Raw genomic sequence first — 13,597 nt, 5'->3', positions numbered from 1 at the left:
CACATTAGAGCTGACAAAAATCGATCCAACTCACCAATCCAACTCGAACCCAATCCAAAATAGCAGGTTGAGTTAAGATTTTAAACATATTTAAGTTAAATCGACAACCTGTCTAACCCATTTAATTAAATATGTTAGGTCGGATAAAAATTATCAACTTGTTTTAACCCACCAACCCATTTAACTTTAATTTATATTTAATTAAATAATTATTTAAATATTATCGTGTATTAATCTATGTATTAGTTTATACATTATAATGTTCCTATTATTATTTACATTTAAAAAAAATGAAATCCTAATTCGTACTTTTTTCTTGGCAACCACAACTCTAGTTACTCTCTAATATTACTTAGAAATTACATATCTTTAATGTTAGTTGAACAATTTTTTTATATATGTGAATTGAGATTGTGTTTTTGTCATATTTTGAAATGTTATTTAAGTGAGTGGTATAATCTTTAGTTAATTAACTTATTTATTTTTCTTTTAAATGGATCAATCCAAATTTAACATATTTATTTAATTGGTTGAGTTACGGACTATATAAACAAGTTAACCTGATAACACCCATTTATCTAAAAGGTTATGTTGGATTGAAAATATCAATACATTTAAATAAAAAGGCTGGATTGGATTGAAATCTTCAACCCATTTAATAAATAGATTGAATCAACCCAACGTACAATTGCTATCTCTACTACACATAGAAATTGTACATCATCGATTACTCCGCTAGCTCTACTCCACATAGACATGGTACATCATCGATTACTTCACCAATTACGGATTTAATCCTAGCGGCCAAAATCTTGGTAATTATGTTATACACGCATCCAATAATTATCTTATATCGTCAACAAAATGTCTCGAAAAAAGATGGTACTGATCAAATTGTTCTAAAATTACAACTATAGAAATTTACGTAAAATTAATTAGTCTAAAGAAAAAAATAATAAAAAAGTTATTTAAATCAGTCAAAAGTTGGTAAAAAAATTGATTTGTTTAGACATAATTTTTACAATATTTTGATAAATAATTTATTTTATTGGAGTGACGGTAGTTTTGACTTTTTGACCACGTTTTATATGACGTTTTATATGGTGTGTATATTGAATTCCCCACCCTCCGAACACTTCCTGTTCCTGACATGTTCGGAAGGCAAGAAAGTACTTTTGGATAATTCAACGAAACTGTCATCTTCAATTTTATTTCAATTCTAAGCAAATTATTTTACTCAACATTCGCCATTTGTAAACCGAGATTCCGAGACTAGCACACACAAACACACACACACAAATAAAGCGATAGAGAGAGAGGCAAGAAAGTACTTTTGGATGATTAACAAAGCAGCCAGTCTCTCGGTGTTGCCGGAAGGATGTCTGTCGGACGTACTATCACTAACTTCACCGAGGGATGCGTGCAGTTCTGCCTCCATCTCCAAAGGATTCAAATCAGCGGCAGATTCCGACGCCGTTTGGGAACGGTTTCTGCCTCCGGATTACCGTGAAGTCATTGGTAGGTCGGTTTCTCCGGTGGTTTTTGGCTCTAAAAAGCAACTCTATCTCAGCTTATCGGACGCACATATCCTCCTCGATCGTGGCAATTTGGTAAATTGAACATCCTTACATTTCACTATTTCCTTTTTCATCGTTAATTGTTAAGTATGTTTACATATCCTCTTCGATCTGTATGCCCTATTGTATAAAATTTCCCCTTAAAGTCAACTCTTGAACTCTTGAAAAAACTTGTTGGAGTTAGGTGAGTTATATGAAGGGTAGTCATTGAAATTACATATATTTTTTTGTTCAAATCCAATATTACATTGCTACCTGAGAAATACAGAGTTTTACGATGTAAATATTAAACAACTTCTGCTAATATTTAGCCTCATAATTCCACAAACAGAGCTTCCAGCTAGATAAGGAGAGTGGGAAGAAGTGTTATATGTTAGGAGCAAAAGAGCTATCAATTACATGGCAACACGACACTCAATACTGGGAATGGGGTCATATACCTGAATCAAGGTCTCTTTCTTTCTCTCTTTAGAGTCATCACGTTGTATTCTATCATATGTTACTATTTTACATTCATACATAAATTGCCATTTGTGCAGGTTCCCGGAGGTGTCCATACTTAGACAAGTATGTTGGCTTTCAATCCATGGAAAAATAGCAGCTGTAATGCTGTCCAAAAACAGCACATATGTTGCGTATCTTGTCTTTCGAACTACTGATGATTCCTGGGGACTTAATGTTCCAGCAAAAACAAGGGTAAGTTTTGGTGGGATAGAAGTGGAGACTGAAAATGTTTATCTTCAAAGACCACATCGTGTGCAAGAAAACTATGTGTTTCCTCATAGGAGAAAGGATGGGTGGATGGAGATGACGTTGGGGGAATTTGAGTACAATGAAGGAGATGATGGAGATGTAGAGATGGCGTTTGAGGAAGTTGAGCATTTAAACTGGAAGAATGGTCTTATCGTGGAGGGCATCGAACTTCGGCCTAAAGAACTTGCAATGGATCTTTAGGTTATCTTATTCATGGATGTAATACAAAAACTCTTTTCATCTCTGTGTCATGTCAATTCTACAATTATCGGATTGCAACAATGTGATATATTCGACTCCTTACTTATAATTTATAATACATATGTTACTCATTTTTAATTTGTAATATTTATTCAAATACTAAAACTGATATGGTACATTGGTACTTTGTTATTTAATTGCTAATTACTAGGGTTGGGGGTGGGGTTTACTCTATTTTATATACACTAAGGTATGTTTGATGGTTGTGCTCACGTTGGGTAATGTAGGTGTTTCCTTCACAAACGTGCGCGATATATATATATATATATATATATATATATATATATATATATATATATATATATATATATATATATATATATATATATATATATATACACTAGATTATAACCAATGGAAACCACGGTCGGTATATTTAAAATTTTTATATAGATAAAAAAATTATTTAAAAAAAAAAAGAAAAGGTATTGTCGATTGTAAGTAATTATGAATTAATTTGTTAACCAAAATAAACATAATAATGTTATTAGGATATAATTTTGTATTTTCAAAATTCGAATTGAATTTGATTTGTTACAAAAAAAAAAAAAGAATAATAAAAATCATAGAAAAATGACACGTGTCAAAGAGATATTCTAAAAAACTAACACGTGTGATTTTTAAATTTCATTTATTATATATATATATATATATATATATATATATATATATATACACTTTATTAGTATAAACTAAAAAAATAAGAATCATTAAAAGTTAAGAATCATAAGAACTATTTCTTTAGTTATACTAATAAAGTATATTTTTCAATTCTAAATTTGATTTTTTTATGTTTGATTACTGGATCAAAAGCAACGACATTTAACATCAAACAAACTCGTAACATCTCCCTATCTAATAAACAGAACCAAAACTCCACGTGTCCAATCAAAACACCAGAATAATTCCAAAGTAAAATACCGATAATACCCCTACTTTGTTTTAACTACAAATCAACATATATAGTGTTTTCTTTCCATTTACTCGGTGATAACAGTTGTACATATTAATTCAAAAACTCATTACATACCCGATTCATAGCATGTTATTATGGTATCCAATTTCGTATATAAGGTATCATATCAATTGCATTCAATTTGATCGTATTCTGCTCACTATATAATTCAAACATATGATATCAATCATTTCTTTACGACATCGTGTTTCCAAGGCTTACAATCATCACAGCCGAAAATCGTCCACTCAATCCAGACTTCAATCCTTTCAGTAACTTTATAAAAAACATACTTCCAGATTGTTTGTTTATCTTCTGTTTCTTCTTGTGTGTGTGTTTTTTTTTTAAATTTTTGTGTTGTTTTTTTTCACATCAGTTTCTGCTTCTCAATGTGTATGCGTGTGTTTGTAACAACCATAACATTCGAGCCAAATTAAAACATTTTAATTCATTCAAAACCATTAAGTTCATACATTTGTTTTCAAAATAGTTTAAAACATCAAAGCATTTCCCAGAACCATATCACATAAATCATAAAACATGAGGAGCGGTATGATCACACCTTCGCCTTGCCACGATCTCCTGAAGTACCTGAAACAATACACTGAAACTGTAAACCTGAAAGCTTAGTGAGTTACCCCCAAAATACCAACCACAATACCAACCACATATCATATCATATCATATCATAAACAGAACAGCCATACATATCGAGTCTACAGTGTGACTGGTCCGCCTGCACCAGGCCTTCAATCCACTCGGTACACTCTATCTCCGAGTCTACAGTGTGACTGGTCCGCCCGCACCAGGCCTTCAGTCCACCTGGTCTGTTCTCTGAGTCTACAGTATGACTGGTCCACCCGCACCGGGCCATCAGTCTGTCTGGTCCACTCTTCGAGCCTCGGCACGTCTGGTCCGCCCTCTTGGGGCCTTCAGCCTATCCGGACCGCTCGCGGGGCCTTCGGTCTAACCAGTACGCCCTAGGTATGTTGGCCTACAGCACAAAGTAGGACCCGCCTTAACCCAACCCCAGTACAACAACCATGTGCACATAAACATATAATCATATAGTAATTCACAACTAATCAACCGATCTAGCAGATCACATAACATAGCAACATCCTAACCAGGATACTGACATAACCGGTCACTAACATAGCATCATCCTATATACCAGGATACCGACCTTAACCAGGTCTCTAACATATACCATACTAACTACCAGGATACCGACCTTAATCAAGTCCCTAACATATACCATCCTAACTACCAGGATGCAGACATAGCAAAGCAATAACATAACAAACAACTACCCGGATTCCCATCCGATAAAGGGCCGGCCTTGGTGCCTTAGACCCTGTCGATATAGTGAGGATAACTCACCTGCAATTGCCGACTGAAGAATAAGATCACGCTGCTTCGACCACCGACACAAACTCCACCACTAAACATTACCAAATAACCAGTCCAATAAATACCAATAATTACCAAAATACCCCTGGAAGACAACTGGTCAACCCTTGGTCAAAGTCAAAGTCCTCAATCAAAGTCAATCTTCCTGGTTGACCCTACTCGCCGAGTCAACCCGTTGACTCGTCGAGTTCCTATGCTCAGAAACTCTCATGACACGACTCAACTCGCCGAGTCGCCCCAAGACTCGTCGAGTCCAACAAGCTCTAAGTCCCTACCCGACTCGCCGAGTCCATATGTGTATTGTACTTTGAAACATTGCTATAATGCAAGAAATGTTCTATATGTGTTACTCATTTAAATCAAGTAAAATAGGAGAAAAAAAAGTGTGTTTTCATCCTTTTAAACGTGCATTATAGGTACTAAAGAACTTAGTTGGACAACTTTGATCATTTTGACCATTTAACTCTATTTTGATCATTTTCCTCAAAATGACCATTTTGCTCATTTCAATTAGTTAAACCATAAAAAAAATAGTATTTTCATCATTTTAAACTCTGCATTACATGAAAAAAAAAACACAATAAGACCGTTTTGGTCATTTTGACCATAAGTCTATTTTTGTCATTTTGGTACAATGTTAATTTTGTTCATTTCAATCGGGTATAAAAAGTTAGTATTTGAGTCATTTTTAACTTCCCATTACAGATACAAAAGAACACATTTGAACCGATTTGCTCATTTTGACCATTTAACTTTGGTCTTTTTCGTTTGGTAAAAAATGGTAATTTTTGTCATTTTTCTAAATTTCAAAACATAAAAAAAGTATTTTGGTCTATGTATTGAATGTGTAACAGGAGGAAACTTTGTAAAATGTCAATTTTGCCCTTTTTCAATCCTTTTGTTCAGATCTAGAAAAATTAAATTTCAATTACAGCCTTACACTTTTAGAAAAATTAAAAAGCAGCCTTCAGTGTTTTAGTTTACCTGCTATAAAAGGTGTTCAGGTAGCCATAAAACTTTGGATCTTTTGCATTTTCTTGGTTTCTAAATAAAACCCAAATTGAAAAGTACAACTTTCTTTTTGTTTGATACCGTTTGGTTCCTTTTTTTGGGGTGTTTTTTTTGTTGGGACTTTTTTTTGTTTTTTTGTGGTTCTTTTTTGGCTTTTTTTTTCAGTTTGGATTTGCACTTTTTTTTGTGTTTAAACCATATTGATGGAGAGAATAAACTATCTTACTATAAAACGAAAATAAACACACATATTTATGTTTATAAAATGAGGGTATTACATTGTACATAAATAAATACATAGCATACATGTATACACTACAAAGAGCAAAAAGAAGGACGAAAATGCCCTCCACTAGACATCAAAACAAAAGTCACTCAACCAGTTGATAAAGGACAAAAATGTCTTTGCCAACCTAATAGAAGATAACTTTAGAAAGCTTGTTTATTTCCATGGGATGTAATAAATGCAGCCTAAATTACATACCATACCACTATTTTAGTTGATGTCACGATCATCTGCAATCTCTTAAGGTATTTCATACAGTTGTAGCATGCTTGGGAGGGACTTGGTATGTCTCGCTAGATCAGGGTCGTGTAGTGTCAGAGATGTATTGGTTAGATCCCTAGCTATGGTAAGCTTGGGTTCCCCAGCAGATTGATTATGGAATGGTAGCAAGAATTGGGTTTTCTCTTTGAGCATTGAGCAACAAGGGGTAAGCAGGATCAAAGTGGGGGAGAATCCTCCGAGTAAGTCAGGGTAGGAGCACGCAGACCCAGAAGGAGTGTGCGACCTCCGAGGAGGAAAGGAAGTAGTTCAGCGTTCAATGGATTGAGGATTTCAGGGTTGGGAGTTTGAGAAACTCCCCATCAGCTAGAGCGTGTGTCGGTAATGGTTAGTTCATGGTTAGGAATTCAGGTTGTGGATCGCCCGTATGACTCGAGGGAGTCGGAATGAGGATCTTGAGAGCTAAGGGCACATGGGTGCCTTCGTATTAGCAGTCAGTGGTGGAAGTGTTGTAAGACTACGGGGCAGCCGTAGCATTCACTAGCAGTCAGCAATGGATAGTGATGTAAGGCTATGGGTAAGCCGTAGCATTCCTTAGTCGCTTCGTTAGCGGAGTTGGGGCGAGGCCCTTATTTTCTAGTGATCAGATAGGGATCAGGATGGGTAGTGGTTGAGAATGATAGGGAGTTGCCTGTATAGCCCTAGCGAGGTGAGACCTTAGGAGAGGCCGCTCCAGGATATAGTTGGGTGAGACCCGTGGGCGAGGCCCGTATGAGATTAGCAGTGTAGATGAGACCTGGGAGCAGGGTCGCTCAGTAGTATGGTCGGGTGAGACCCGTGGGTGAGGCCCGAGCGAGAGTGAATAGCTAGTGGGACTAGAAGGATAGAGGCGGGTGGGACCCGTGGGCGAGGCCCGTGAGTTCTAGCAGCGCAGGTGGGACCTGGTAGGGACCTTAGTGTCAAGTTAGCGGATCGGGGATCCCAGGCTTGTAGTGCCTGAATGGCAGAATTGATTGAGCAATTATAGGTGGTCGAGGTTTCTTTGGAAGTCGCTGAGAGCGGCTAGTGATGGTGTTGGGACTAGCTACCGGTGGGAGCCGGTAACCCAGATATTGATAGGTTGGTAGGGACCAGAGTGGTCTCAGTTCATCCGGAAGGCGGATGAGGAATGGTAGAAATATCCAGTCAATAGTAGTGCGGTTAAGCGGGTTATGGTGGAATTCAGTTCGCTGAGTCGAGGGGTGCTCGACACCATGTCATGACGAGAGAGGAGTGTTAGTGGTTACTGGAAGTGATGACCAGTACTGGATTTAGCAGGAATAATGGAATGGTGATTATAGGATCTTCACAGTGACAGAGGAAATAGTTGTTTTTGGAGCATCGCCTTGGGAAGGCAAGGGAATCGCGTAAGGAAAGAAGGGGGTGAACCCCTATGGGTTCAGTGCAGTACTCGGAGAGTACTAGAAGGATTGATGGTTGGGTAAGTTGTGTCTCCAGAATATTCAGGGTTAGAATTGACCCGAGATGAGTATCCACAGGGAGTGATGCTAGTCAGAATGACCAGGTGGAAGACCAGCGAAGGTAGGCAGCTGGTGTTGGAATAATTGGTGGGGTATTGGAGGTAGATCGTAGGCGGTGGGCCATTGCAAACTTCGAGGACGAAGTTTAGTTTAAGTGGGGGAGAGTTGTAACACCCAAGTTTTGAAAGCCAAGAAAGTAAAGGAAACCCTAAATTAGGAGGGACTCGGCGAGTCCAAGGAGGAACTCGACGAGTCCGAGCGGGAACCGAGTCGAGGAGTAAGTGACCAACTCGGTGAGTCGGCCAAGGCGACTCGGCGAGTAGGGTCTGTGCGAGGAAAACCCTAAATCCGGGGCTTGGAGCCTATTTAATCGCTTCACTCTTCTTCCTAGTGCTCCTTTACTGTCTCTCACACCCAGAACGCCGCACCCTAAGCCCCCATTGTGCTCATTCATGCTTTTGGCCATTCTTGAGTGATTGAAAGGAAGAAGAAGAAGTGGGAATCTTTGAAGCATCAAGGAGTAGCCTTGGATCCGAAGTTTGGGGATCGTTTCAGAGCATTTGAAGGTATTAAGTCGTTTCTCTCCTCCAGATCTTCCTTGGTTATGAGTTTTGGGGCTTTTAAACCATGTTTAAGATCAATCTCGAACTTGAGGTCCAGATCTGAGGTTGCTACCTCGGATCCATGCTTGTTTTGGTTTAGAATCCCGTAAAGTATCAGTCATTGAGTGGATTATGGAGCCTCTTGGTCTTAAACCTTAATTTATGGTGCATTTTGCCTAGATCTCCTTCTCTATACGTAAAGTTTGGAACTTTACGTGAGGAGTAGGCTTGGGAAGGGTAGATCTACGGTTTGGAGTCCCTGCATGACTCGAAAGTCCTCTGCATGTATGTGGAACCGAATGGACTCGATGAGTCCTTCGAGTGGACTCAGCGAGTAGCTTGAAGATGAGGAGGAACTCGACGAGTGGGATGAACAGCTCGTCGAGTCGGATGAAGATGGGCATGAACTCGGCGAGTTGGATGAACAACTCGGCGAGTTAGTTGGAGATTGCCTTGTGCTCGGCGAGTCTGTTCTTGGACTCGACGAGTCAGGTCGCATGGTCCCAAACCCTTCGGGTTAAGACTCGAGTCAGCGAGACGAGCCAGGACTCAGTAAGTTGATCAGGTCAGGATTCGGGAATTAGTAGACTCGGCGAGTCAGGGGCTGACTCGGCGAGTCAGGGGCTGACTCGGCGAGTCAAGTCGTGATTAAAAGGACTTTGAGCATAAGAACTCGGCGAGTCAGTAGGTGGACTCGACGAGTAGGGTTGACCTGGAAGGTTGACTTTGACCAAGACTTTGACTTAGACTAGAGTTGACTTGGTTAACTGTCGGGGGTCAGTTAGACTAAGGGTTGCTTTGATATTGGTAGCTCGGGGAGCAAGTAGAGCAGGAGTTCAGTGAGTGGTCGGACATCAACTAGTGGGATCATCAGCAAGTTCAGCCAGCGCAGGTGAGTTTCCCTTTGTATGAATGGGTCTACGGCCACAATGCCGGCCCATGTAGTTATGAGTAGAAGACCCGGGGGTTAGCCCTAGGCACAGTATGCTAGTATGATATTCGGACGAGGTCCAATGGTAGAGGGCGGGTGCCCAAGAAATGGTTTATGTGATAGTTTTTACTTGTTGTCTGTGTGATACTTGTATATGCCTGGTAGGGAGGCGAGTGTGGGCGAGGTCTCGTATCTCACCAATAGCAGAGTGTGGATGGTGTTCCACATCTCAGTAGCAGCAGTCCAGGGGCGAGGCCCAAGTTAGTAAAGGAGTGAGGATAGGCGGGGCCCATATCTCACTATCAGCAGGATTATGGACGGGGTTCCATGACTCATCAGTAGCAGGACTCGAGCAGGGCCTAGAGATAGGCGAGGCCTTAGAGCAAGAGCCGTTAGTATATGTTTAGCTTATGTGATGACATGTGATATGTGTTTGTGCTATTATATGTTAGCGGGTGGGGCCCTGTGACAGGCGAGGCCTAAGTGAAACAGATCTGTATCCGAGCGGGGCTCGAAGCCAGGCGGGGCCTGGAGCGGCGGGGTCGTTGTAGCGGGCGAGGCCCGAAGTAGGGGGCGAGACCCCGGATAGCGGGCGTGGCCCAGTATGTGCAGTATGTGGTTATGCATGGTATGTGGTAAGGTGGGGAACTCACTAAGCTTCATGCTTACGGTTTTCAGTTTTGTTTTTAGGTACTTCTGGTAGCGGAGGGAGGAGCTCGGGGTGATCGCATGGCACACACCATAGATTAGTCAGCCTGGAAATGTTTACTCTGATAATGAACATGTGTTTTGAAAACTTATACTCAGATTATGTTTTGGAATGATGTCTTTGCTTAAAGTAATGTTTTATTAAAAGAAATTTTTGGTCTTGAATTTTGGGTCGTTACAAGTTGGTATCAGAGCCTTGGTTTGAGGGATTCAGGCATACTCTCGGGTGTGCCTGAACTCAAACTGAGGGGTCGGATAAAAAGTTTTCAAAAGCGAAAGGACAGTTTTGTAAAAAGAATTTTGAGAACGACAAACAGTTTTAGAAAAACAAAAAGAATCCAGAAAGAGAAGAATTTTGAAAAGAGAAAAAGGGGTGTGGTGCATGCAATCAGCCGAGCTCAAGTAAGTACCCCAAAATACCCATACAAGTTTATGTTATGATTATTAGTTGATAGAACAACATGCTAGAATAGGACTAAGGATCTAGGGATGATGCCTTATGTACCTGTTATTTGTGCTTTTGAGCTGCATAGTAGTGTTGATTAGACAGTAGTAGGATAGCCTGTTTAGGTTATGCCTGAGTTATGAGTTTGTGTTGCATGCTAGTTCAGATTCTTGCTATGTGGATATGATTGCTCGAATATGTTATGGTTAGATTTTCCCTTGTTCGAATGCTGCTTGCTTTGTGCATTGTGGGATTCTGAGTGATGGGAGTTAGCTATTAGGTGGATACGACACGTCACATGCGATCAGGGTTGAATAATCTCAGAGTGCTGGGTTTGGTCCTATTGCGCAACTCTTGTTTGAGTTCAACCGTTGTAGGGACGAGTCTTTTACTTGAAGGATTATTTGAGCCTCGTCGCATGTGATGGTATCCAGGTGATGGCTAATTGGCATCACAAGGAGACCTTCAGCAGCTGAGGACTGGTTTGATTTGAGTCAGAGGTTTCCCTAGGGTAAGCCTAGGATAAGATAGTGCTGGGAGCAGTATTAGTGGATAAGGGACCTGGTGGAGTCAAAGCAGTTCCTGAGGAAAGTACGGATAGATGTGGAAGGTAGTATGGGCCCGTACTACTGAAAGCAGAGGATCCGTACTCGATTCGGGAAAGGCCGAGACAACACCGGGAACCTGGTAGGGTATGTTTGGTCTCGCATCAGTGATGAGTATTCTGATAGTGGTTGTGGTATATTTTCAGCATGGTGACATTGCGAGAGAGACCAGCGGGCGGATCAGTCGCCAGAGAGGGATCAGGCTCGGGTTCAGGGGCCGAGCAGCTCGAGGAGCGGATGAGAGAGTTGATATCAGCTGAGGTTACGCGCAGTATTCTAGCTCAGACTCCTGTGATCTTTGGCACGGTCAAGGAGGGTATACTGGAGATCTTAGATGAGAGGCTGGGAGCCTTCCGTACTGAGATGATGGCATTGATGGGAGCGCGTACTCTGACATTTCGAGAGTTTAGAGCCTGCGGGGCACCAGATTATCATGGGGCTAGGGACCCCATTGCTAGCAGCAGATGGTTGGCTGATGTTTCCAACGCTTTTCGTACAAGCAAGTGTCCCGAGGGGGACAAGGTTAGACTCGCTTCCTGTCTTCTGAAGGACAGAGCGAGGGATTGGTGGGAGGAGATTGGTCATGCTTTGGGGGATGATGTCGCGTTCGACGCGATGACTTGGAGCGATTTCTCGGCCAGGTTCAAGACGGAGTTTTCGCCGATGATTGAGGTGCAGCAGCTGGCACGAGAGTTTCAGGATTTGACGCAGACTACTGAGACTGTGGCGGAGATCACCGCCAAGTTCAGGGAGAGGGCTCTCCTTGTACCGCAGTACGTCGCGGATGAGGAGATGAAGAAGGCTCGGTACCATGAGATGTTGAGGGATGACATCAGGGAGTTCGTGAGCAGATCCAGTTGTAAGACGCTGGAAGATATGATTTCTCGGGCTAGAGAAAGGGAGATTGATTTAGAGCAAATCCGGAAGAGGAAGCCGAATGAGGTTCAGGTAGCTGCGGGTTCGGGCAAAAGGCCCAAGGGATCGGATTCGAGATCGAGGGATCATCAGGACTGCAGTCGGTGCGGAAAGTGTGGCAGGGCGCACGGGGGCGCGTGCAGGAGTGGTAGCGGTGGTGAGTCTGGCTGCTTCAAGTGCGGTCAAACTAGTCATTTCAGCAGGGATTGTACTATTACCGCCGCGCAAGGATCAGACTTGATATGTTTTCATTGCAACCAGTGGGGCCACAAGAAGGCCCAGTGCCCTAGTTTGTCTTCGGCAGGACGGGTGATGGCACCCGCCCCTGCAACCTTGAGGATCACGGATGGCCGTCAGGGCTGGGTAGAGGCACCTGCAGCAGGAAGCAGGGCTTTTCAGATGACGACCTTGGAGGCGCGAGCATCGCCGGACGTTGCAGGTATGCAATTTCCATTTGCAGTTCTTTTATTTTGTGCATGATTATATTGTTATGGTTCTGCATCATTATCGGTATGAGTATTTTATTGTTGTGCGGTTGATTATGGTCGAGTTATATGCCATCTGCATACCTTGGATATTCGTATGCTAGTGAGGGGATGTGCCCTATTGGAGAAGGTTACGTAGGATGCAGTAGCTGTAGCATGCTTGGGAGGGACTTGGTATGTCTCGCTAGATCAGGGTCGTGTAGTGTCAGAGATGTATTGGTTAGATCCCTAGCTATGGTAAGCTTGGGTTCCCCAGCAGATTAATTATGGAATGGTAGCAAGAATTGGGTTTTCTCTTTGAGCATTGAGCAACAAGGGGTAAGCAGGATCAAAGTGGGGGAGAATCCTCCGAGTAAGCCAGGGTAGGAGCACGCAGACCCAGAAGGAGTGCGCGACCTCCGAGGAGGAAAGGAAGTAGTTCAGCGTTCGATGGATTGAGGATTTCAGGGTTGGGAGTTTGAGAAACTCCCCATCAGCTAGAGCGTGTGTCGGTAATGGTTAGTTCATGGTTAGGAATTCAGGTTGTGGATCGCCCGTATGACTCGAGGGAGTCGGAATGAGGATCTTGAGAGCTAAGGGCACATGGGTGCCTTCGTATTAGCAGTCAGTGGTGGAAGTGTTGTAAGACTACGGGGCAGCCGTAGCATTCACTAGCAGTCAGCAATGGATAGTGATGTAAGGCTATGGGTAAGCCGTAGCATTCCTTAGTCGCTTCGTTAGCGGAGTTGGGGCGAGGCCCTTATTTTCTAGTGATCAGATAGGGATCAGGATGGGTAGTGGTTGAGAATGATAGGGAGTTGCCTGTATAGCCCTAGCGAGGTGAGACCTTAGGAGAGGCCGCTCCAGGATATAGTTGGGTGAGACCCGTGGGCGAGGCCCGTATGAGATTAGCAGTGTAGATGAGACCTGGG

General features: G+C 42.0%; 1 protein-coding gene across 1 annotated transcript; it reads left to right on the top strand.

Moving 5' to 3' along the window:
* The first annotated feature begins 1,194 nt into the window (after nucleotides 1-1,194).
* LOC145086642 (F-box protein At2g02240-like) lies at nucleotides 1,195-2,728 on the top strand. The gene is made up of 3 exons (XM_079024461.1): nucleotides 1,195-1,610; nucleotides 1,909-2,027; nucleotides 2,117-2,728. The coding sequence occupies exons 1-3, from the start codon at nucleotides 1,338-1,340 to the stop codon at nucleotides 2,529-2,531; spliced, it is 807 nt and encodes a 268-aa protein (XP_078880587.1). The 5' UTR covers nucleotides 1,195-1,337; the 3' UTR covers nucleotides 2,532-2,728.
* Nucleotides 2,729-13,597: the final 10,869 nt, after the last annotated feature.

This window comes from Lactuca serriola, chromosome 2 (genome assembly GCF_051521515.1).
Source record: "Lactuca serriola cultivar US96UC23 chromosome 2, Lser_US96UC23_V15, whole genome shotgun sequence".
Lineage (NCBI taxonomy): Eukaryota > Viridiplantae > Streptophyta > Magnoliopsida > Asterales > Asteraceae > Lactuca > Lactuca serriola.
Note: the sequence above shows the minus strand (reverse complement) of the source record. Positions and strands in the feature narration are given on the sequence as shown.

Coding starts and splice junctions, on each gene's coding strand:
- LOC145086642 (XM_079024461.1), top strand. CDS start 1,338: ATGATTAACAAAGCAGCCAGTCTCTCGGTGTTGCCGGAAGGATGTCTG. Junction 1,611..1,908: donor TCCTCGATCGTGGCAATTTG/GTAAATTGAACA, acceptor TTCCACAAACAG/AGCTTCCAGCTAGATAAGGA. Junction 2,028..2,116: donor GGTCATATACCTGAATCAAG/GTCTCTTTCTTT, acceptor CCATTTGTGCAG/GTTCCCGGAGGTGTCCATAC.